Source organism: Phaethon aethereus (genome assembly GCF_964289735.1).
Source record: "Phaethon aethereus genome assembly, chromosome: 12".
NCBI lineage: Eukaryota > Metazoa > Chordata > Aves > Phaethontiformes > Phaethontidae > Phaethon > Phaethon aethereus.
In genome coordinates, this window is record NC_138588.1 from 10509189 (window position 1) to 10536066 (window position 26878).

The 26878-nt window shown below is 38.2% G+C and overlaps 1 protein-coding gene across 1 annotated transcript in view; it reads right to left on the reverse strand.

Annotated features, from left to right (window-relative positions):
• Positions 1 to 3954: 3954 nt before the first annotated feature.
• ADAMTSL3 (ADAMTS like 3) overlaps positions 3955 to 26878 on the reverse strand; it is a gene marked incomplete at both ends in the record, with an annotated part of 187579 nt that continues 164655 nt past the window's right edge. Inside the window, 8 exons of the mRNA XM_082004922.1 lie at positions 3955 to 4064; positions 4593 to 4807; positions 6340 to 6449; positions 7303 to 7507; positions 10054 to 10237; positions 12791 to 13003; positions 13815 to 13934; positions 15955 to 16137. Of these exons, the coding sequence (XP_081861048.1) occupies positions 3955 to 4064; positions 4593 to 4807; positions 6340 to 6449; positions 7303 to 7507; positions 10054 to 10237; positions 12791 to 13003; positions 13815 to 13934; positions 15955 to 16137 (1340 nt within the window). The remainder of the gene's footprint in view (positions 4065 to 4592; positions 4808 to 6339; positions 6450 to 7302; positions 7508 to 10053; positions 10238 to 12790; positions 13004 to 13814; positions 13935 to 15954; positions 16138 to 26878) is intronic.

Below are 26878 nucleotides of genomic sequence, written 5' to 3' on the forward strand. Positions count from 1 at the left end.
TATGCATTTCTGAAAATCTGGCTTTAGCTTTAGTCATTATTACTTTTCCTTCATTCAGTTCTGAGGAGAGTATAAAGGTCACACTGTAATTTCTGAAAGCAATTAACAAGAAGTAACCTTGCTCTTTTTCTGCACACATACTTGAAATCAATCAGACATAAGAAGCAGGTTATTAGACTGTTTCCTAATTTACCTGACAGTGCTTTTTCAGCCTTACTTCCAAAGGAAACAAAGCTGACGCAAAGCTTTGGACACACTGACACACTAAGTGTGTGTTGTCCCCACCTGAGTAATTTTTAAACCCAGTGTGCAAATTCAATCAAATTTCACAAAGGTATTTCACTGATGATTGTTTTTCAGGTTTCTAAGGCAGATGGTGAGGAAGCAGATAGAATCAGGCTCAAAAAGTTAACGCCCATCCACCACAGTTTTTTATTTTTAAAGCTAAACAGCCTGTTTTCACTATCAAAATTCACTGCAGAAATAGTTTGAAGAGGAAAATGGCAGAAGATTATAAAGGTGTATGTACAGATAACAGAAAATAGTGTAAACTCAGTTAAAAAAAGAAATACCAAGCAGGATGCAGAAATCTCTAGACAGCCTGGCGTCAGTCTGTCTGCTCTTCAAAGAATTACTTGGTACAAATACACAGAAAATGAAATATTAATAGAAGTTGTATATGCAATGATTATGCCTCTGTATGAGATATGTAGTATTTCCTCTATGTATCTTTACCTGATTTTGAAAAATGTAGATGAACTGATTTCAGTCCTATTATGTTCATTATTTAAGCTAGTCCCAGTAAATATTCTACGATTAACAGTGTTACCTTGTTCTATTGCAGTACTCCAGAATGATTTTTTTTTTCAGTATTGTATATCTTGTACGCATTGGTATAGGGCTTTCATATGGGTTCTGAAGAATTACGTGCTCATACTTCATAAACTAAAGCACCGATAAATGGACTAAGATCAACAATGGAAACACGTTGAAAGCAGGAACTGGAGCATACGGCAAGGACGAAAGTTGAACTGAGTATATTAGCCGTGCATAAAAGCATTGCATGAGAGAGCTCCAGACATTATTAGAGCATCAGTTACTTCTAGGTAATTTTTGTCTTTGTACTGTGTTTTTGTAATAGGACTTACTCTTGTTAATGAAACCGTAATTCAATTAAACTTTTCTCTCTGAAGATTATTCATGTTCCCAGCTGGTAAAGACATGTTTTGGGCTGGGCATGAGCAAGGGCAACATAGAGCTGTGATAGCCTAAAAACAGGACAGGAGGTGGTCCAATTCATTGGTCATCCTTCTGTACCACAGGAGAAAACAAACTACAAACACCCTTTTCTTTATGAAACTTGAGTCATTCTCTGTCTGGCCACACCTGAGGAAACAAAGACAAAACCTCGCACTTACACCTACTCAAGTCTATAACCTATAGACAATCTTGGTACCTCATGAGAAGTCTACAGAAGCTCCTAATATCCTCCAGTGCTCTCTTCTAGGGAGGAAGGAAACTCATTGAGAAATGCAGTCTGAATCCATGAACCTATGAGTGCCTGTATGTTCTGCTGAAAATGGCTCCTCCTCTGGGTCTGTGAATGAGCCCAGGTGCTTTTTGTAATTTTCACAGCTATTTTTTTTAGTTCTTAAGTCACTCCCCCCCACTGCCCTTAAGTTATAGAAAGTCATTTGCTGCCACCTAGCAGCACAGTACAAGAATTTTTGAGAGGAAGTGGAGGGCATATTCAGATACGTTTAACAGTTCCTCTGCAGGTGTGTTTGAAGACTTTTTTTAGGGTGGAGGGGGCATATTCCCCTTCATTTTGCCCTCAGAGCTGATTTATTTGCATTTTGGCAAATTTTCTTCCCCACTCTTTCAGTCAGGATACATCGATGTTGCCTCTTAATAGCAGTGCAAAGCAGACTGTAATGAAACTGAAAATCTGTCTGATAAACCGTCAAAATTAAGAACTAATCTTTGCTTTGAAAGAATCCCAGAATTATGGACATGGAAGCTTGGTAAAATAACACTTGGAATGAAAGCATAGCTACTGTGAAAATCACGGTAATGAACAATCTCTGGGTAGTCACAACGTTGAATAGCCAAACTAGAGTTTATTTCAGAAATATCAAAACTACGTTCAAGAAAGCTAAATATTAGACATCTTCAATTACTGGAGAAGCAATAATCTACAGAGGAATGTCATGCCAATTGCAATAACAAACATTTACAGCACTGCTTCTGTATAGCATGCATACGTAACCAAAGACAAAGCAACAAAAAATGCTATGTGTTAACATTTGAAAACTTTAAATATAAAGGAAAAACATGAATAAGAAATTTTGGTAATAAGAAAAAATATATGTCCAAAAATCTTTATTAAACACTGTACAAAACAAAATATTGCACTTTTAAATCAGACAATAAATATCTACAAAAGTATCTTACAAATGCTTTATTTTAATTTAAAAAACTGCTTAAACAATCAAGACCCATTGCTGATTAAAAAGGTAATGATCAGGAATATCCTCTCCTTGCAGTCAGCCTTGGACAGAATAGTCCACATTAAACATTTTCTATACAGTAGTGCTAATCTAATTTTCAGTGATGCAAACCCATTGTACAGGAATGCTGCTTCTAAAACTCTTCTTACAGCATACCCACTAATTAGTATGTAATGTAGTTCAGTAATGTAACACAAGATCCAAGTCAATACAAGCATTCAGGCCTCCAGTCTATGCAGTAGTTTGGAAACTACAAAACAAAAAAAAAAATCTGTCTCCTGCCTCCTATGGGGTTCTCTCTGCTTACAGCCCTAAATGAGACATAATCTACAATATGGAAAATCATTTACCCGGCAATATCGTAATCAGAATTTATCAATTTGCAAAAGACTCAAATGGTTAATGGTCATGACGAAAAGTCATCTTGATGGAAAACTGTTCAAAATACAGTTCTTGCACTTGTCTATCATCATAATTAATAATTCTTCCTTGGACATTTGCGGGGGGGCAGGGAGCAGAATATTTACTCAAGACAGAAAACCTGACAGCCATGTTTGGCCAGTTGTTGGCTCCCCATTTGAGTTGATGTGCAAGAGAACAGTGCTCACAAATATTTCATTCACGCTCTCACAAGGAAGCCTTGTGTCTAATTTAAAATCAGTAGAAAAGTCTAATCATGCCAGAACTTCAACTGTATATCAGTGACTGTAGCAGAATGGAAACAATGGAAAATGACACCTCATTCATTTTAAAAAACAGATCTGTTGCTGTTTTGAAAATTGTACTAGCATCTACAACGTCTTTTACTGCATACACATCAATACAAGCATGAAAAATGAAATGTACTTCTGTGTATCCGTCTGACAGCTAGTATCAGTAAAACACATCCTTTGAGATCAACCCTTAAGCTCAAGCTGTTTATGAAAATGAAGTCACAGCCAAAAATTTTACAGCTACAATCCACAGCTTCTATGAATTTAAAAGTTGTGTTGAATATGATAAAACAATAAAAACAAAACCTAGGGATCAATAGTTGCCACATTCCAAAATTCTTCCAAGGATTTTGTGACTTTGTTTTTCTCATGAGTTAAGGACAGTAAGCACTACCTAGTACTTTTAGATAATGCTTTTCCCCTGATAAAATTATAATGTGATGGCCTGTCAAATATTACAGATGATATGCCATGATATTTTCTTCCTGATCCAGACACGAAAATGTTTAAAATATTAAAGTTCCATTGCAAAGAGTGGATAATAAAAGCTCCCAGAAAAAATACCCTGTCCAGCATACCAACCTGCAATACTGTTTTTTCATTAGCCCCATGTTTCCATGTAACTGTTATGACTAACGTCTTATTTACAAGTATATACTTTGAGCAGGCTAGTTTAATGAACCTTTTTTCCCATTTCTTCACTGCAGCATCATGAACTTTCCATAGAAGAGTTACATTTCTTGGCATGATTGACAACATCTTTGTTTGTAGATGTCTATCAAGCATAACTTTAGTTGCTTTACAAATGTACAGTAGTGAGTTGTATCCTTGCATTCGCCTTCTGAAAAATATATTTAAACATTAAAAGGCTTTATAATGGGCAAAAGATAAATAGCAGAACTTCTCATTGAAATTGTAAACAACTAATGGTTTCCTGGTAGCTTTGTAATTATTTTACGTTGCATTTCTGGCAACAGTGGATTCAAAGCTAAAACGAGGTCACAAGAGGCGTGATCTCACTGCCTTCATTTACCTATTGTCCGTTTCAGAAAACTACCCCATCTTTCAGGAATTAACAGCTTGCTCAGAGACTTATGAGTCACAACTGGCACAGTCACCTAGGGAAGTTTGCATAAAACAACTTCCTAAATATCCTGTTTCTAAAAGTGCTTTTGAGGCTTTAATATCAAACTGGCCTACTCAGAGAAAAATAACCCCAGGATTATGAAGTGCTCCTTGGAGAGGATAGCTTTACCTTTGATGTACAATCAAACGCTTGCAGAATCATTAGTGTACAACTGTGAGTCACCTTCTAATATAACTGCTACAAACTATTATTATGCTCATATATAAATAAACATTTACATACTGCCACAGGATGTGACATTGCAGTGTTGCCAGGTCACTGGTCTCTTCCTCCATCCGCAATACTGATCAGCCACAGGTTTGTTATTCTTTCCGTGTACACAGTACACTCGTCTTGACTGAAATCCACTCCCACAGTCCACACTGCAAGGCCTCCACGGGCCTGTCCGCCAGTAGACATCACATGCCTCTGAAGAACAGTTGCTTCTAACAGGAGACCTGTGGAGGAAAACAAATGGCAGTCAAATGTTTCCTTTTGTGCTAAACCCCTATTCACAGAACAATAAAACCTATGTTGGAAGGGACTTGTGGAGACTGATTAGTCCAAAGCCCCTGCTCATAGCAGAGTAAACTAGACCAGGTTGTTCCAGACAGTCCCTGTGTTTTGAACATCTCCAAGGATGGAGACTCCACAACCTTTCTGGCTAACCTGTTCCAGTGTTTGAGAACCCTCACAGTAAAAAAATGTGGGTGGTTTTTTTTTTTATATTTAGGTTGAATTTCCTGTATGTCATTTTGTGCCCGTTCATCATGCCTCACTCACGAGGAAACAAAAGACAAGGCCCTGTCTCTTTAAACCAGTTGCTTAATCCTGGGATAGAAAAAAGTGTTTTACCTTTGGGAAAACTTAACTGACCCTGAAATGTTGTATACTGGATGCTGCAAGTTCTTCATGCATAACCTCTTTCCCGAACACAAGTAATACTTCTGTGATGACACTGAACCTCCTTGAACATTTGAAGCTGTCAAAGTGATATCCTGGCTCTTAATAGTAAATGGAAGTTTCACCATGTACTTCAGAGGAGACAAAATTTCATTGTGTGTTCAGCAAAAGTGCTTTAAAATGCTCACAATTCAGAAGCACTTCTATAGCAAGAAATATGAAGAGCTGGGTTCAGTAATCTAGAAACATGGTAACAATTCCCATGTATGTACTTGTTACTCATTTATTCCCTGCTCTTCATTGTCCTACCCACACATTCGGTCTGGAACAAAGTTTTGTGCCCCCCCCCAGGCCCCCATGTTCAGTTTTAGTTTGTCTTTAATTCAGTCTTTTTGAGATTATGGTGTTTTACAGAGACTGCCATCCATCCATAGCATAGCCCCAAGTGAATCTGCTGATCAAGATTCTGTGGAGGTGTAAAGCCTGTACCTTTTGTACTGAAAGGAGTTGTTTAAAGACAGTAAAACAAATTAACAGAGTTCTTAAAAAGAATGTGTACCTTGAAGTAAAAAGTCACACCTTCTCAATCATTCAGTTTTTACATACCTCAACAGTACATACTAAGAGGAAAAATGAGATTTATTTATGCAGAGAAGTACACCTTATTTCAGTAATCATAAACTAGTAAAACAATTTACATGGTCCACAAAATAAGGCCCAGGAAAACTCTTATTTTATAAAATCCGGGCAGCAGTGGACCAGGGTAAAAGTAGTATCAGAAGAGATCTAGTTCAGCAATAATAAAAAAAGTTATGGCAGAGCACTCCAATTTCTACCTCCGTTTTTGGAATCAAGATTCTGTCACTCTACTTCTAGCTTTGCCATTGTCCTCCACAGTGGAGGACACCGACCAAATCCATTACCCTCCTTGGGTGTGCATCCAGTGTATACGAAGGGGTGACTGTCACAACCTCCTTGCCTTGTGTTTGATACATAAGAATTCACATATTTATACTGCATTGACAATCCTGTATCTTTAATTCAATCATCTAAAGAATCTAACTTGTAATAGCTTCAAACTGGATACCTCTTTGTTCCATCACAAGAAGAGTTTGGCACCAAAGATCCATTACGAAGTTGACATATAAAGTGACGATACTGTAAACCTCCAGGGTGGCCTAAACAGCGACCAGAACACTAAAAAGTGAGAGAAAAGGGTGAGGGGAAAGAAAAAGAAATCAAGTTAACAACAGAATTACCCTTCTAGGCAGTTACCCCGTTACACAACCCAGAAATAATTTTTGATCTGTATTTCTCCTTCTTCAACCCTATCACACCTCAGTTCAGATAAGGCCTACGTATTTTGCATTCTCTGTGTGCAATTTTGCCAAGATACTGACTTCCCTACCTATGCGTAAAGCTAAATCCATTGTCTATACTCTTGTCATTTCACATCTCTAGTGCTACAACATTCTTTCTGTAGCTCTGACAATCCCAAACTAATACCTCTATCAGGAATGTGCCAACAGTAATTCTCTTAATTCATTACTTTGCTCATTGAATAGTAAATACTGTGTCAATAATTATAAAAATTACATCAATATGAGCACAAGTTTACTGCACAAATGAAGAAACATGGAAGGTGAAAGAAAGCAGAGTTCTGTGTATTAAATATTGTGTCAACTGCTTTTGAAGCACATTCGTATATCTTTCTTTGGGGACTTCACAAGTACAGCTATGTAAACTGTGTTCTTCTAAGACTGCAATAAAAGCAATATATTAGCTGAAAAAATGGAATACATAGTAATGGATTAGCTTATAAAGTATACTGAAACTAATACTCAGGTTTCGGATCACGTCTTCAACAAATAAAAGCAGTTCAGACATCAGAAAATGAGAAGAAAAAACAGGTAATTCAGTGGTCTGAAAGGGAATTACAACTAGTGGCGGATAGCTCTTCCTTTGTGCAAGAGAACAGATGTTCAGCCAATGTTATGATGACACTGATACACTTTTATGACATGAGTTTCAGACAAAGTCTGTAACTTACCCGGCCTTTTGTCTGTATTGTCGCTACTGTACACAAATGACCCATACAGGGTTTCCTTCCCACAGGACGATCTCTGCGTACACAAGCATCTGGTAGCCGTGTCAGCACAGTGCCGTTGGCTTTTACTTGTTGACAAGTTATTTGTCGATAGCGAAATCCATTGCCACAAGATGCAGAGCACTCAGACCACGGGCTAGTTACCCACCTACAAGATGCAGAGACAAATTTATAGCAACTGTTAAAGACTGCAAACTTGATGGTAGTTTGCAGCAATCTGTTTGCAACCAAAAGTCAAAAGAACCCGTCATTGCAAGTTTTAGATGTGAGAAAAGGTAAAATCAGCTTTTTCAGTTGTTAAGCAAGATGATATAAATTTGGTTAATTGATGACTTCTAAGATAACTGTGGCTCAATATATGCTAACAGAAGCTACACAGCTTATTACACAAAAGGTTGTACTAAGTAAACCCTACAGACCCTGCTGTATTTAACATTTCTGAAGGAAGGACAGCATACTTTTCCATAACTTATATAATGAATAGTACTGATTTAGTTACTATTAAGGTAACAGGTGTCATAACTCATCCAAATTTATTACATCAAGATCTTGCTAGATAATGGCTTAAGCAGAACATGTTATTTATTGACTAGAAGTTGCAGAGATTATCTTTTTTGGCAGCTAGGAACAATACTGGGGAAGCAGCAGGTGGTAATATAATTTATTTGACTTCGTCTTTTCATAAATCTAGGCTAGAAATACAGAATGCGACTTTATGCATAGCACAACTGATAACAGGGAAAATATTCTATTCTCTTTACCAATTATTTCATGTTCTTGCAGTCAAACAGTTTATACCCATTCAAGGAAGATTAATCTTTTACAGTCTGGACCCTTGTCTTTTTCTCCCTTTTGAAGCTCAAGTACTTTGGCAAACATTTGGTGCAGCGCATGCACAGCAAGTCAACAAGACCCAAATTTGGCAAACACTTAAAGCACAAATTAAGTACATGCTTAAACCCTTCTATTTGCTTAACTGTACTTCTATGCTGTGCTGGAGAGAAATGATTAAATACATGCAGAACGCTTTGAATAATAAGGGCCCATGACACTGACCGTACATCTAAAGCCTTTATAACTCCATGGATACATTCTGAAGAGTTGCCTTGGTATGAGATCTGCAGAAATCAGTAAGTGGGGAAATGGAAAGGGAAGCCCAAACATTTTGCACTTCCCTCCCAGGTCAGTAATAGCAGGGAAGGGGGAGAGGTTAGAGGCACTAGGGACCAGACACAGGCTATTTTCCAGGCATCTGGGATGCTCTTCCTATATAGGAAGCGTGGAACACTTCATAAAGGAATAACAATTTGTATGTTAGCGTACACGTATAATTCAAGGTAAGAGTTTATTATGTTAGTATACACACAATTCCCTTCCACTTGTAAATACATAAAGCCAAATTAAATGTAAAATACATCTAAGAATTTTAATAAGAGAGAATTTAGGTCCCAGTCTCTTTAGCTATATGAAATAATGGACTGGGTTTTGTGGTGAATACTCTGGGTCCAGTGATAATCAGATTGTTAAGTCATGCACTGCAGCCCACTGAAAAGGCATGACCTTGCTCAGGGGAGCACCGAGCCCTCTAGTGTCCTCCTAACTCTCCGTCATCTGCTCTCAAGGGATGGGTTTTAAGAGGGAAACCTGCAACTGAGTCTGCGTGTTTCAAACTATTAGTTCTATTTCAGTATTTTTCCACTGGCAAAAAGTTTGCTTGTTATGGGCTGGCCAGAGCTCAGACTCACAATTTAAGATGATCTGGTTTTTTGGCTGCTAATAATGAAATATAAACAAATTCATCATGATATTTATCTGTTGCTATGTTTTCTGTATTTAGAACAGAGTTTAGAACATACTGGCAAGATGTAGCCCCACAATGTCAGTTAAGGTCTTAATGCTTCTCTCCAAACATTTTTCAGTGAGGGACAGCTCCAAAATGTGTGCATGACTCTTCATCCCTCACAGATTTTTATGTTGCTGACAGCGATGGCCAATTTTTTTAAGCAACGGAAAGCACTTGTTTTGAGGACTCCTGTGGGATTTCCTGCTAAAAACCTAGAGCAACGCCTTGTTGAGCTGGAAAGCTCAGTGCAACTCAGGAAGTCGAGAGGTAAGGTTTTGGCTATTGGAATCAGATGTTGTGATATACTTGCCTGTGATGTAAGGTTTTCTGCCCCAAGATCACAAGGTAACCCAGTTGATCCAGTGAGAAAATTGTCAGGGAAGGACATGCAAAGAGTGTGCCACCGTGGTGAGGGGCATTAGCGACAAATGAGGCATTCCACAGTAAACATCCTACTCGGAGCTCTGCTGGCACGGAAGGAGAGGAGGTGAACACAGAGTATACTGGCCGAGTTTTCTCTCTGTGCGTTGGCACAGACTTCGCAGAACTAGCAGCTCACAATGTCTCGGAGAGACCTCCAGCTTAGCTTTTAAGGGGTTAGTGTGGTAGCAGCAAGACTTGCTGCAGCTGCGCGGAGACTTGCACAGATCTCATTTATTCCGCTGAATCGAGCATTCCCCTACTTGCTTGTGAACCATTTTCACTTTTCACATCTCTCATGCTTTAGGCTTCATGATGAAATGAAATCCACATTTCATACTCAGAGTATTGACACAGAAACGACGTCAGGAGCTTATGAGTGCATTTTAATATACATAGAGCACATGGAAATAGAGTAGAAAGGAGTTTACCTGGCAGGGCAGTCATTTGTGTTGCATGGCTGGTAAATAACCACTGGCTTTTGCAACTGTCTGCATAATGATTCGTTTACTTTCTGTTTCTCTGCATTCATGCATTGTAGTCTTCTGGAGCGGGTTCCCGAATTCCCACAGCTAGCAGAGCAATTACTCCACTCAGCATATTCCCATCGATAATCTTAAGAAATGCAATTGAAAGTAGTGTGAGAGAGGCACTACACGTTGTAACTGTGTCACATTTTAATTGATTTGGCAGCATATTCTGTGAGCTAGATAGACACTCGCTTTTCTGCAGAGGATGCAGTATTTCAGCATTGTGAAAAGGGACCATAAGCCAAAGTAGAATTTAGTCCTACTCAGCTTCCCCTCAAGTTCAGCCCCTACACATGAGCATGAAGTTCTCTAGAAAGTCAATGGGATCAGCACAAGTGCATATGACGGGCAGAACCTGGCTCACAGTAGGAACTGATGAACTTCTTTTAAAAATTTTCATAAGATTTTTGTACACTGAGCATTAAAGAGAGGAAATGGTAAATCAGGCTCTCTAGGTTTCCTGCTGTTCTACAGTAAGTTTATTCTGAAGAAAACTCATCTTATTCCAGACACATTATATCAGGACTTTAAAGAATCCTCTACCAAATGACAGAAAAGCGTTTAATGCATAAATAATTTGCCACTGAGGCATCTGGCAAGATGAAAAAGGAATTTTTTTAAAAGAGCATTTTATATTAAAAACTAATCACCGCTAACAATTACTACCTTTATATTTAGTCACAATTCCACACTTACCCCTGCCCCTACAATTTTTTTTTTTTTGACACTTGGTAAAAGATGAAGTACTATGCAATGTTGACAGATTTTTATGTGATCACAGAAGGAGTCAGATTTTTCTGTAATAACCAAGAATAATTGATAGCTACCAGCTGTGTCCACAGGCTCGCTCTTCCAGCACATAGTGAATTCTTTAACTTATTGTTTTTCAATGTTTCCTTATTACTTCTGGGTTTCTTAAAATAATACAGAAGGGCTTTTTTCAAAGTAGAAATAGTTAAATTTACTGACTGCAACTATGATGGAGAGACTGTATTGTTTGTTTAACTAGGATGATACTACTCAGAAGTGCCCTCAATATGCCTACTGTGCAAAAACCACCAAAGGAGATTTTGCAGTCTTACAAATGCAAGGGTGTTTCAGTGACGAAACATTTACATAGGCAACAATCAGAGTTAAAGCTCATGACTAGAAAATGGAATCTCCCCAAAATACTGAGCAGCCTGCCTGGAAAGGGCATTGGGCAACCAAAAGGCAGGCCAGCTAAAGACTACAGGTGGACAGTTCAATACCTGGTTAGACCTGTTCAGAAATTCTAAGTTTAATGAGATCTATATTAGGACCAAGGCCTGGATATACTTTTTTTATAACCTCTATTGAGGCATTTTCTGACACAGATCATTAATGTTTTGATTTACTTTCGATTTTAAAAATAAACATTTTGATCATAGATACGTTTCAGTAAAATTACTTTGGAAATGTAACTGACTCTGCAACCCCATACATACCAGAACCATTCTCACCCAAAAAAGTAATCCCCCGGCAGTCACTGAGAATACACTTACAGACAGTGTAGGGGATTTGTAAGATCTGATCTTACAGCTTGAGTCTTTTGCACGTAAAGAGTAAGCCAAATCATATTGATATGTTGATGGATAAATCACATGCAAAAACTTTCAATTTCAACAGACACTTGTTTTTAAACCTGACTTGCATTCCCTGGGCATTGACTGGTTTGAGATTTTTTTTTTTTTAAAACTGTCAAATGGAGTTTGGTGCTTTGCTGCCAGACTCTTAGTAGGATCTAATTTCCAACTTTCTTTTTTAAAGCCCAATCATAATGTAATTAATTTCTAAAGCATTTTAAATATTTAAAACTTTATACATCTTTTACAGATACAGCCTATTGTCCTGCTGGTACATACAGAATCATAGTATAGTTTGGGTTGGAAGGGACCATTAAAGGTCATCTAGTCCAAGTCCCCTACAATGAGCAGGGACATCTTCAACTAGATCAGTTATGTAGGCTCCTCGTGAAATTCATCTGTAATCCTCAGTTGCACATTTTACAACCTACTAATAGAAATGTAGTTTTGTGCAAGCGCATTACATTGGAGAACATTAAAAAACGTTCTTGAAAACTTAACGTGGAAATTGATGAGTGTGCAGTGTGCCCTAGTAAATTGATATGTTTAAGGGTGACTACAGTAAGATGGTTACCATATCATCGTACTGACACTGGAATATGATTATTATCATAAAATAATTTTAATGTTATTAAGATATTTGCAAAGATGACCTCAAAGTCAGTTTTGTTTCAGTTCAGTGGGTTATCATGGCAGCAATTTGTATTATTTGTTGAAGGGGTATTTGAGAAAACCTGCCTGATTTAAAACTGTTTAAGAAGCAAGACATTGAATCAGGCAACATTCTCTCAGCTACACAGCTAAGAAATGAGAACCCCTACATGATATTTGGATACAGATTAATTCCCATATCCAACTCTGAGTATGGACATTGTCTATTGCCTTAAATGGGACTATTCACATATGTGACGTTTAAAAATGTGTTTATGAATTACTTCCTATGTATAAAAGCAGGCTAGGTTTCAGGAAAGACTTCACAGAGTGAAAGAAAATATTTTTAGATTTAAGAATTTGTCATATAATTTTCCACAAACCTTCCTTCTTGACATTTACCCAAACTGACATTGGTTTTGCACTAGCTGAAGTCCAACATTGGAATTGTCCAGCAAATTGACCATAGTTGGTGTTCACCTCTAGGATACGACCCCCAACCAGGGTTCGGTATTCCAAGGTTTTAACTTTCTCAATCGGACTGTCTCCGAAAAGCCAGTGAACTGTATTTCTGTAGCTGGGCAGCACTGGGCAACCTAAAAATCAACAGCATTTTAGCAGGTTTTTCTAAACACATTGAAACATTTGTGAATAAGTATGTACGATTGTGTGATTCTACATAAAAGACCTTTCCAGTCTACATAAAAACAAGAGTATGCATAATAAATTCACTGAAGTCCAAGCTATGGCCCAAAATCCTGACTGCCCCTTGAGGGTTACCAGCTGTGTAAGCTGATGCATACTTGCCATAGTTCTTTGTATTTTCCCTTTCAGTAAGTTCTTACAAACCTAACTTCTACATGAACAAAGGGTGCGGGAGGAACAATTGTTTAAATAGAACAAAGATTTCACCCCAGACACTACAATATGCAAATAGAAACTCTTTTAGTACAAACCTATCTGTTTTGGAAAGGAGTCAAACACATTAAATGAAATTGCTGCATTTTCACTGCACAGGCACAAGCAGAGATGGAAACAGAGGTATTCATTTAGACAGAAAAAAACCCAAAACAGTTCTAGAGCCCAGCTGAATCCCCTCCCACCGCTTTCAAGTGAATCTCAAAGAGAAATTATGCAGCTTCAGTCTCATGGTGAGTAACCTAGACAATGCCTAAAGGTTTGCCATTTTAAAACCTTATTTGAAAAGCCAAATAAAAAAATAATTGTGTCTCTTACCCTGAGGCTCCCTCCCTGATAACAGAAAGCTGAGATAGGGTTAAGAAATCCAGCACATCGCCAAGCCCAGACTCTTAGGAATTACACTCACTTTCTCCATGGGGCTCTCTCCATTATAAAGAAATGGATAAATGATATCGTTTAAATGACAAAGCAGAAAAGACAACATACCTATTCTTAGTGGATCTCCAGGTATCACACTGATATTTGTACCAATTCCAGATGCCATTAGGACACGCTTTCTTCTGCTTCCCTTTGATAATAGAGTGTTATTTTCTATATATCTTTGTTCTGTAACACAATGCATAAGATCTCTTCTTAGCAAGAATTATATTAAGATGCTAAAAAAAATTGTATCAAAATATCCAACATGCTAGTTATGAAGCAGGATAATAGCACTTTGGAATTCTTTAGGATTAACCTCATTTATGCAGTTAAATTGCCCATCTAACAAATATACTTCAGATATGTAAACAGAGACGTGCAGAAATTATAATGTTTATGAAAGTTTCTAAACTAATCAAATTTATTGAATTTTATTTATTACAAAAATAAGCCTGCAGCACTTCATGTAAAAACAAGATTTACAGGACGCATGACGTATTTCCTGTTTTTCGTGACAATGTTGTTTATTATTACCAGTCATTCACATACAGGGATTTTAAGAAAAATAATTCTCTCAATGGAATCAGACCAATTCCTCTGTTCCATTAGATGGAATTACGACAAAGTGCTACAACAGAAAAGAAGAAGAAAATCTCTTAAAATCTCATTATGCATGGAGATAGCATAATGTATGCAGAATCATATGCCTATGACTCTAGCAACTCCTCCTTTTTATCTTATGCCAGACAGAATAACTGCCAAAAATGTGGGCAATCTGTCAGCAACACACAGATCCTGCCACTTAGTCAACGTTTCTTTTTTAATGAATGTGCATAATATCCATGATTCTCCTTCCGTAATGGTTTAAATCTTTTATTATATTCTAACTTCCGTGGGTCGTTTTACACCGGTTCAATATTTTTACTCAGCGTGCAATGGCTGTACGAGGCCTCCTGCTTGTCTGCGTAAACACCGGGACAAAAAAGTCCCCACAGGACCACGGTGAGGCCAAGTCCCGCGCAGGCAAAAGGCTAGCTGCCCGGTCCGTCCTTAGGAACTTTTATTAGAAAGGCTGCACAGATTCTGCTCTGCTGCTTGACCGCCCCAGTAACTGCTGCAGCAAAGCCCAAGAGACTGACTTGATGTTGCTTTAGACACCAGTGAGTCAGGGCAATGTGCAAGTCCTGACACCAGAAGCCCTCCTATTTCACTGCAGTTTTGTACAGCCAAAAGAATTGCAGAATTTGGCCCGCTCCTATCCACTCAAGATTTATTTGAACTCATGTCATGTGACCAGAAATAGAAACAAAGTTCAGACTCTTGTAAGCAATCTCCCCAGTCGCATCGTTATAATAATATACCTCTTGGGAACATCTGAAGTTTTGATGTAGTCCAGGAAAACCGAACCCAAGAAGGGAGCTTCAGTCTGCACTCATCCTCACACAGAGACTCCTATTATGTCTTTGGTACCTCTTCCTTGGCCAACGGATCCAAACATCTATAACCTGCCCTACACACGTGTGCCTAAGAAAGCAAGCTTTGTAGCAGGATCGGCCATGTGTAACTGCATTGTACTTCATACAGCAAAATGGTGAGAAAGTTAATCTCTAGAGCTGAATGATCCATTTATTGGAGCCATTTGTAAGGCACGATTGTATTACACAGTATTACATTATTAATCTACGAGTCATTTAAATGGAGTTTTTCTTTACACTTTCTATTCTGAGAGCAACTCGTATTCAGAATTTTTTGTTTTCTATTTCCCTAAATTTTATTGGCCTCTATAATTACAAAAACCACCCAAGTCTAAAACCAGCCTTTGCTTTCATTTCACTGCATTTCCCTGCAGATTTTCTGAAGAACTCAGGCCTGCCCCGTTTCCCTAGATAAAAGCACTGGGAACAAGGTAATACTGACAGTGGATTCAGTTTTCTAATGTGTTTGCTTGTTTAAGGGCTGATATTTGTTGCCTGGAAGCAAGAAGATGGAACAACTTTTGAAGAAGTCACGAGTCAAACCATCTGTACCGATGGAAACGGCACAGGAAACGCAAAATAGAGAACAGATCCCAGGGAGTCAGATGCAGTCAAAAATGCCAAGTTCATAATAAAGCGTTGAGTATCTCCCCAACTACTTTACTGGTTAAATTTCATAACCAAAGTGGCTCACCGTTGTTATCAGGAAGGAATTCTCATTTAGCACTTACCAGTTAAGTGGAGAACAGATGCAGCTTCAGCTTTTCCGAGCACGTTGGTTGCTCTGCAAGTGTATGTTCCTGCATCTTCATAGGAAACATTCCTCAGAAATAGAGAGCCATTCAAAACCAAGAAAGAATTGATTTGTGGAAGGTCTTTCTTCTTAAACCATGTTACATTTGGTTGGGGAACACCTTTAAAATGCAAATATTTATTGAGAGATACATGCCATGGGCTTTATATTGCTAATTGCTACCATCACATTCAAAAATCCTAAGTTCCTTCGCCATTTCACAGATAGTGTAAACCAAAGTAACAACATTGCAGCAAAACAAGTACTTTTTTCCACTCACAAAACTTCTCAGTTGTGAGCCCTATTAATAAATCCGCATCCCACTGAGATTAAAGGTTAAGCACTGTAAGGCAAGCTCACAGAACAGCTTTAAAAACCGCTACCAGTCCTACAAAAGCAATGTGCTCATCTGTCTTGCTGCTGAAAGACATGAGACCATTAACCCCAATAAGGACCAATTAGCATAAAGATCTGCACAGCATCTTTTCATTCAACCTGCAACCCAGAATAAAAAAAAAGATATATTTATCAATCAGATTAGAAAACATATGTGGCCAATTTCCACAAAAAAGTTCCTGAAAACTTCCCCAAGTAGCAGGTGTCCTATATAGAACTTGTCACAATGCAGTGTGAAGGAAAAGGAACAGAAAGGGCTATTAACAACTAAACGAGGGGCTCAGTTGTTAAGCAATCTCATTTACCACGTTATAGAAAGCCAAAGGTCTATCATCATTCCTACTGTAACACTTGAATTCTGAGAAACTCAGCATTTGCAGATTTTGTCATTCTAAGTTTTAATCAATTAATGGCTTTGGACATTTATTTTTAATTAGATTATTTTTTCACTGGCACAGTACCACCCCTGTGGGAGGACTTCTACTGTTTTATTTTCCTCAAACATTTGCCTTTAAAAAGATACTTTGCAAGTCGGCAAAGCAGACACTTCATTGCTTGTGCTCTGGTTGAGCTGCTGCAGCAGAAGTGCTCTTTCAAAGCTCCAAAATCCTAGATAAATCACTGGCTAAGTCTGACATACGTGGCACGGCGACTAGCCGCAGAGGGGCACAAAGGCACGGGGCAAGGCAGAGCAGTTAAACGATCTTTCACCTGAACTCTGTTTCCTCTGTATAAATTGATCGGTGCTCACTGAAGACTACCAAAATGGGTTCTACTATAGAAGCTGACCTGAACGTGGGACATTTGGAAGTTTCAGCCATATTGAATGCTAATTCAGTCTCCTCTCTTCGCAGATCATTGTGCAGTATTACTTTACAGATGATGTCTTCATGATGTGGAATAGCCTTTAGGAACAACTTTAACATTTCAATCACTGGCTTAGCACTTCCAATGCACACCTCAAGTTTTTCCTTCACTGTAATAGGAACCAGACATATTTTTTGGAACCTGCTATTTCACTGAAGGAAAAAGCTCCCCCCACCATTTTGTCTAGAAAGACGGCAGAGAGAAACACTCTTCTGCATAATCACGGATTTTATTCTGGACGATTTAGCAACTGTTCAGTGCTTTTAAAGTCATGAGATTGTGTTTTACTGAATAAAACTGCATAAAACAAAATACAGATCCACAAAGTGCACAAGGGTGAAAAAAACCAGGCTGTTTTTCAAGTTTCCAGAAGAAGCTTTATACCACTTTGAGAAATCCTTTTGGAATCAGGATGAGGTCTTGTTTTAAGGGTCTTTTTTCCATTTTACCCCAGCTTTCTGGCTAAAGTGTATCATTCTCAGACATATTTTTCCTTTGCAGTGTACTTTCCATGGCCATTCAGGCATATATACTTACTATGCAGATGGGCTGCGGAGGTGTTGCAAGGATGCTGAGCTGTTTTAATCTAAGACCTAGAGGTTTGCAGCCAGACTACCCTCAATGGCATCGAAATCCTTCAGAGCAATCAGAGCCAAAAATAAGCCAGAAGCAGCACGGTTGAGATGGGACTGAAGTCTAAATATTTGTAGTCAAATTCCACAAAACACAAAAACACAAAAATGTTTGGAAAGGTTCAAATTTAAGCTTTTAACCTGAGCCTCTGTCAAACTTCAGCCCAATACTGCACCATGACACAGTCCTCTCTATGCTCTCGCCATAGCATTCAGAAATGTACTTCATTCCTGGGATTTAACTTAAGTAAAATAATTCTTTCTTCCAAGGTTGGTTTGTATCATAGAATTTATCCCCGAAAAATTGCCATGTCTCTACGGTTCTACCCATGTCTCATTCAGAGACATGTAGAGCCTTCTAAAACCTGGACTGGAGTTCATTGCGCAGAAGAAATCTGAAGAACAGCTTTGCCTCTCATTTTAAGTTCAAAACTGGGTATCTGTCACACATCTTAAACTCAGTTCAAGTTATAGCAAATGATTCTTTCTTTCTCCAAAGAGATGTATACATTTCTCTTTAGGGGAAACAAGCACGTAATGCCACACACACAAGTAAATCAGACCATTTCTCAAGTGAATAATGCGAATACACAAAACATAAATTCTAGGTCTAAGGAGCAGAAGTGTGGATAGAGCCCTGCATGGCAGTCCAGCAACCGGTCCACCTGAAATGCACAATGAATCCATCCAAGCAATCTTAGGGTTGCTGTCACTTACAGATAAAGTTGGTGGAAAAAAAAAAATCCATGAAAAACGTCAGTTAAATACGTAATGGAAAACACACCACCATCATGCATTATACCTGGTTATCGCACACTGTCTTTTTAAAACAGAGTTAATGTTATCTCGATACCTTCAGGATACATCCATAAACGTGAGCTATTTGAGCTGAAAATAGTAATGGGGATAACCACAACACTCCTGCATTGTATTTTACCCAAAACTATTGAGAAGCAGGATTTTTATCTAAGACTTAATAATTTTTATGTGAATGTATGCCGAGGCCCTGTGAGCCGGCCCCTGCACAACCGTTTTGAGGACCCTTCAAGTTTTTGCATTTCATGGTTCCTTTTCTTTCCCCAGTGTTTGCATTATGTGGAAACCAAATCACTATCTGAGAGTGAGCCTAGGAGATATTGGACCATCAGCTTGAGCCCTGAGCTAAGGAAAAAAGGAAGATACCTTTCAGAGAAGGGTTCAGAGACCTATTACAGGCTGGAGTATAGCGGGAAGGCAGGAGAAGGGGCAGGACTCTGCACGCTCTGCAGTCAGGACATGGCTGTATGCTCTAACCCTGCCTTCAGGGGAACCCAAAACTGCCGAGCACAAACAGGGTACAAAGCTTTTGGAGTTGTGCTTCCAGAGAGATGCAGAAGAGAATCGGGCCAGAAAAAAAGTTTAATTGGGTGGTGCTATCCCATTTGCTGATAGGCATCCTGTAAAGGGATTAAAGAAATAAAGCAGGAGAAAAAGACATCCCTTATAGTCCAGGTCCTTTGCATTCTTCAGCAAAGCAGCACGTACACTTCAAGCTCTTCTGGACAGCTTCAGTGTATCTGCATGTTTGTATTGCCAGTCAAAAATCCTTTTCTGCCATAAGTCTCAGGAGAGACACCGAGTTCTTGTGCATACTGTCATTTCTGGAATTCCTATCAGGAGAAACTGTGCTTCTGTTGGAGGATACTAAAAAAAACCCTACCTTCAGGTGGGCATTTATCTCTTTAATAGTCTCTGTGCTCCTTCTCATAACATGGCACATAGCAGAACCTCAGCATGCAGTCACCATTTATACATTTCAGGTGAAAAATCTTCTGTCATGCAGATTTTTGATGCTTTTCATTTAGAAATTAGACTCCATATTTACTACTCCTGAGATAAGATTTTTCTTCCCTGCTGGTATGCACTTGCACACTGAGCTAAGTCTCATCTATCAGCTCTTGTGAGAAAGCTGGCAAAGTACACAATTCCCACATTCCTCTTCTGACAAGACTCTTACAGTAGCAGTGTGAAAACCACCGATTTTCCTACACAGAAACTGCAGGATAGAGTTTAAGCATACCATCAAAATGCAAGAAAAGCTTTTTTTTTTTTCCTAGGCAAGTAGTTAAGGTCCAAAACCTGTGCTTGATCCTTCAATATTCATGTAAATAAAACTTTAAAAGTTTTAAGTACTGTTTTCTTACCCAAGGAGAGACAAAACTAAGCAAAAATAAGCCAAACCATGAGGTGTTGGTGGGGTTTTTTTCTTTTTTTTCTCTTAAAGGTGACAAACTGAATGGAGCTGAAATTATACTTAAGCTTTGGGACATATTTGTAGGACTTCATGGAGGAGTTCATCTTGCGCAGAAGGTGGAACTTTACTGCAGATAGTTGACTCTTCTTTACATACAGGTTGATATACACAGGGACTTTACATGGACAAAAATAACATTCACATTATCTTCAAGAGCCTTTTCCATTACAGAATTGTAGTGAGAAAACTATTAACAGACTTGTTTAAAATCTCATTACATTGAATTTTAAAAATATGTCCTGTTTACTGCTGTAATTTTCTGCCCTCTGTTCTGGCAGAGAAGTTTCTACTGTTGTCATTTGTTCTCTCTCAGACAGTTCTAAAATGTGTCTTATCTTTCAACTTACTGTCCAAATTTAACACATCTACATCAGCTTCTTCTAGAGAATGACTGCCTTTCTGTATCCGTCAGAAGACACCAAATCATTCTGGGAATCATTTCCTAGACCTTCTCTTCAGGAAAAAAATAAACCCTCCAGTTTGTAATCCTGGAAGTTATTCCCTACCTACATCAAGAAAATATTACTTTCAAGCTGAAGAATTCATGATTTGATCTCCAGCCAGTACAAAAAGGGGAAGAGGTAAGAGATGGCCTGTAGCCACCTTTGTTTCCTTCATACCCCACCTCCGCACAGATGCGACTTAGGATGAGCCCAAAGGTATCGACTCAACCAAACTGCCAAAAGTTCAGAATCCCTGAGAGCAATTTAGATTCAAGTGAGAGATCCATCACCGACACCAGCTAGTAGCAGAATCAAACAATCATATCCTGTGGCTCCAAATCAGGAAAGTGCTTAAACATAGGATTAAATCATCCCTATTAGGGAACGCAATTAAACACATGCTTAAAATTAAGAATGGCTGTAATTGTCCTTCATGAACAAAGATGCATTCCTGAACTCAGGCCTTCTTAGTCTTAGAAAAACCTTAAAAATCAGAATCTTACTCTTACAATGGGTCTAAATCCTCTGATGTTAAAAATTTCTACTATAGACCTAAGTGGCTATAAAACTTGAAAATTAGTTTAGTCTATTTTTCTGACCTCAAGCACAGGTTATTTTCCACTAGCACTGGAGCAGCTCTAAAATACTCAGTGTTCCATGAAAAAAGTTATTTTCCACCATGAGTGTCCCTGGGACAGCAAATGTTATGGAAAAAAAATCTCCATCTCCGGATGGGACTGTGAAACATGTGTTTAAAAAAAGAAAAAAAAGAAAAAAAAAAAAAAGGAATCCACACTATAGGGTGTCCTTAAAATATTCAGTGTTCAAAAACAAATTTCCTCCAACCTTGAAAGCCCTATGAAATATTACACGCCATAAAAATCTTGGCCTACTAAATAGTTGCTCTAAAACATTGGATATGTCTTCAGAAATTTTTCCCCAGCTATGTAGAATCTCATAAAGTATTCTGTATTTCCCATTGAAGAGCAAGGCAGAACTGTGCTGGCACAAATCACATTTTGCTGTACTTCACTAAAAGTTTACCTAACTTTAGAGGCTAAATTTGCATGTCATCTTTCAGAGGAAACGATTCTGGGCCAGTAATATACACAGTGAATGTCATCTGATTATTATTTATTCTACAATCACTAACACCTACAGTGGATTTACCATAACTTACAATGCAATTTCTTTGATTGATACGTCTTCATATTTTCTCCAGAAGAAGTTGCAAACTGTCTTTCTATTCATCTCAATGATGCTTGTGTGATCAACTTCCAGTGAACCCTAAAAAGCATAAACCGTGCTGCTACTGACATTACCTGCATGAATCTTGCCAACTTCACCGGGAAGAATAGTCCTGGACAGAGAGCCAACGGGAGACATTTTGGCACTTGGTATCATCCTCCAACCTGCCCTCTCATACTGCCCCATTCTTTTGCAATCTTTCGAAGTTATTACCTCTGCCTCTTCCTACCAGCCATCCAACAGTCCCTCTTCCTAGGTGGTAGCAATATCTGGCAGGATTTCAAGATGCTTACTGCTATCTGGTGACATCATTAGAGGGGATCCTGAAGCAAGACCCCTTCCCATTCCACCCTTGCTACAACTCTATCAGGTCCTGCTTAGTTCTCTGGCTGCCAGCTCAAAGAGAACTTTATCTTTTTTCCAGCTGCAGAAGTTTAAGGCTAATATTTTTCAAAATCAGGCATTTAAAATAAGGCAACTATATTTAGACAACTAAATAAGAGGATCTGAGCTAAGTATGAACTCAGAAATGGCTGCTAGACTGAATTCTGTAGTTGACCCCAACACAGACTTGGTTGGTGTGCATTAGGGCAATTCTACAATTCAGAACTGTTACCAGAGACTGTTTTGCCCAACTGGTTCGTAATTATACTTTCGCTTTACCGAATAGCCATGCTCTATCACCAAGGACCCAGTCATTTATGGCCATAAAGTAGATACCTACTTAGGGACTTGGAAAATATAATTTTATCAGAAATTAAAGAACCACACAGGAATTGCCATTCTTAGCCAGACCTGAAGTCCACTTAACTCAGCACTTTCTGTCCAGTGATGGGCACTTGGGGATGTGTAGGCAAGAGTACTAAAACCACGGCATTTATTGAATGACCCTTCGTTAATATATTTTCCTAGCTTCCAGAACCCGATGTAGCACTTAGACCATCATGCTTGTTTCCTCTAATATTGCTCTTCTCTCTACATTTTCTAGCACTACTATATCCCTTTCAAAATGAGATTAGCAAGTTGCAAACAGGATTCACCACAGCTTTAAGCAATGGCCAATTTATATTTTCTATTCTTTTGTCAATTCCTCTGCCATTAGTTTTGATGTGCCTTTATGGACACCACCCAGGGAGTGTGCTGGTGTTCCCATGGAACTAACCAGCATGACTCCACAAATCTTTCTAAGCGGCAGTCATTCAGGTACAGCCATGTGCACATGTCTACATTTAAGGTTATTTGTTCTGTATGTACATTTATTCTGCAAATATAAACTCTGAATATCCTCATTTAGCCATTAAACATTATTTGTGTGACCCTACTGCAACTCTTTGCAGAGTTTTCGATCTGATTAGCTTTTATGAATCTTGATCCTTCACAGCTTTAGTCAGCTAACTGTTCATATTCACAACTTTTATAAAAATGTTGAACCTCATGAATCCCAGAACAGAGTCTTGGGGCACCCTACTGGTAACCTCTCTCCACTGTAAAATTTGACCCCTTGTTCCTTCTGATCATTTAATCGGGTGCTAACCAACAAGCTAACCTCTTCTTTTACACTATGAGAATTTGTTAAACTTTGCCTAGGGAACTTCTTGACAGCTTTTTGCAAATGGAAGCAGGAAGTATCAAGAGAATACCCACATGCTTGCTGAGCGTTCCAAGAACTCTAATAGATTTTTGAAATTTTACCTTCCTCTAACACAATCCATCATAACCCTTCCTGAATTAGGAATTTGAAGGAAACGCCTGCCTCAAATAAGGAAAGCTGGGAGAGAAAGGGAGAAACACACCAAAAAAAGCAATGCTGTAAAAAATTCCAGTTCATGTGGTTTTCCCCCACGATCTCTCTAGGCTATTTCTACATTAGCAAATAGCGGAGGGCAGCAGGAATGTGCTTGTGAAGAGGCATAGATGGTACCAAGGCCCCAAAACACACCCTACGTGTGTTTGGATGAGGGTTGCTTTGGACTACTTGCTGAATCTTGCAAGGACCCTCAGACTTGCTGCCCATTAGTATTTGGAAAGTAGTAAGTATAGTCCCCAGGCACACCTTTCAGTTTATAGAATCATTTAGGTTGGAAAACACCTTTAAGATCATCGAGTCCAACCGTTAACCTAGCACTGCCAAGTCCACCACTAAACCATGTCCCTAAGCGCCACATCTACACCTCCAGGGATGGCGACTCTACCAGTTCTGTGGTCAACCTGTTCCAGTGCTTGACAGTCCTTTTGATGAAGAAATTTGTCCTAATATCCAATCTAAACCTCCCCTGGCACAACTTGAGGCCATTTCCTCTTGTCCTTGTTACTTGGGAGATGAGACCAACACCCACATCACTACAACCTCCTTTGGATATACTTAACCACCTGAAAGGGATTCAGTTTTCAGGATCCCAGACCATTGCAAGACACAAAGCAAAGCACAATTAAGCTTTTGAAGTAAATCTTTCAGTCCTTCCCACTTATGCCTGACCCAAACAAAAACTCTAATATAGATGCACTTATAGTAAAAAGAAGCATAAAGACCAAAAGATTTTCCTTTTATTATATCATAAATAGTGTCATTCCTTCCTCATAAAATAAATCTGTACTTACCCCATTTAAACCTTTTAAATTGTTTACTAATATCTTTTAGAAAAACAGAGAAAAAAAAAATAAAAGAAATGAGGAGCCAGAATCCTATGTATTAAACTGCTGGTTTTCTTCACTGAGATGTCTTCTGAGAGGTTAAGCATAGAAGACAAACAACAGCATCAAGGTTACATTTGGAATAGCGTGGGTAAATGAAGGAACAGATGGAAAATCAAATTCTTGATTTATCTGGACCTGTTTCAAGTTCCAATACTGACAGCAAGTAGCTGGTCCATCTTTGTGAAACATGTGCAAAAAGATGACCCCGATTCAACAAGTTTTGTGTATTTCTCAACTTTTTTTTATCAATATGTTAAGTCTTAGAGACACAAAATATATTCATAGGAATGCGTAATTTGGATGAAGGTGGAGCTTCTACTTTTAAAAGCCCCTGTGCCAAGATATTTCAGAGATACAATATAATGTCTATACTATAAACGACCTCAACGCAGTATATGTCCCTTCTAGACCCTCACCAGCAGGTGGCGGACAATGCACACTTATACATATTTTAAATTTTTTTCCTCCCTATTTGACTTCAATTGAGAACTTTCAAGGTTTCACAATAAATGGAGTCTGACAGTTTTAGTTTATTTTAGTAATAATCACAAGACGATCTTTTCTGCAAATACAATAAATGTTATCCAACAGTAATTTGGAGCAATCAGTATTGATATTTATACCATGTGTGTTGATTGAAAAGCTCTTGGCTGTAAGAATGGAATATGAATCTATCCAGAATGTTATGAATATCTTCTAGCACATGCTCGTGTGGGAGCTATAAAAGTGACTTTATTATAATTAGTGGAAAAATAGTTTTGTTATAAATTAAAAAGCGAAAAGAAATCGATACTATTAGCTTCAGCAGTTTAGCTAGCTTTTCTTAATCCATTCCTTGACGTTATTCTATTTATTAGGATACACTGCTCTTTAGCATTTCAAAGTTTTTTTCAATCTCAATGTGATTTTTGAAGTGTGCAAGAAAGACTCTCAAAAGGACAAAGAGAACCAAATCAGTAACAATGAAAAAAAGAAAAAACTATAGTTCCTGACTATAGTCAGCTGGCTAACACTGTATGTAATACTCAACTTCACGTCCTTTCCATTAACACCATCAAGCAAGAGCTGTCCTCTGTAGCATGGCCTAATGAACCCTGAGCCCCTTCAGTGGAATATACTTCATTCTCTACAAGCTTTGAATAATTAAAGGGTGTATTGTATGGCCAGTAGCCAGCCAGTAGCGGAAGTTGGGAAGTATATCTTTCCTTCAAACATCACCTCCTCTCCATGTTTCAGAACTGTCTTTGTCAGATGGTTGGGCAGGCTGCTTCCAGATGAAGTTCTGCTCTATGGCATAATATTCTCTCCTAAATGAACCATTAATTCACTGTTTTGCATTTGTGCGTAATTTTTGTATGAGTTTCAGAAAGAAAATTCCTGAATAGACCTTATATTGGTAGACACAAAATGTAGAACACAATATGCAGATCTATTCATAGAAAAAACTATGGTTTCAACAACCATTAAAAAGTATTATAGGTTATCCAGCATATAGAAAAAAATCTCAGAAATCATTGCAGCCAAGAAATTTAAAAGCAATTTAAGAATTCTGCTAGTGGCATAGCACCAATATTCTTCACACTCACAGACACCTTATTCATTAGATGGTTTTTCTTATGGAGAATTATTTTGTGGGCTAGCAAGAGTCCAATAGATCAGACGGATCTGCTTGACACTTCTGATGAGGAGAAAAGGACTCTTGCAGACACACATTGCCTGTTAGCAGGAACAGAACTTTTAGAGTGCATAGAAATATTAGTATTTTTTCATTATTCAAACTCCTGCTTGTCTGATAATTCAAATGAAGTTTTATCAGCACTTACAACAAAGCTCTCATCCTACTACACTGCAAATGGACCTTTGGGTCCCGCCTATTAGACTAACAGATTAGCATAAAGTGCTCTTAAATTTGGTCTTCCAAAGTCAGGGGTTTATTACTTTTCATTAAGGAAAGGAGATCAGAAAAAACTCTGCTTACATAATTTCATAAGTTGTTCTGCTTCTAGGCTTAGTGACATTTTAAGACATGTAAGCTCTATTTTATTCACAAACAGCAATACTTACTTCCCTGGCAATGACAGGAAATAAAGCGATTAGATAAATCATTTTTTAAGTCAACACTGGTGTCTTAGCATAACTAAAGTTTGGCTCACGAATATACACAATTCTAAAGCATTTGGAAGTCTACAGTCCCATGTGAAAATATTAATTTATATTTAAATTGCTAACTGCTTACCCATCCTAAAAATATTAACAGTGTGACATTAACTCTCTGCTGAATTTGAGATG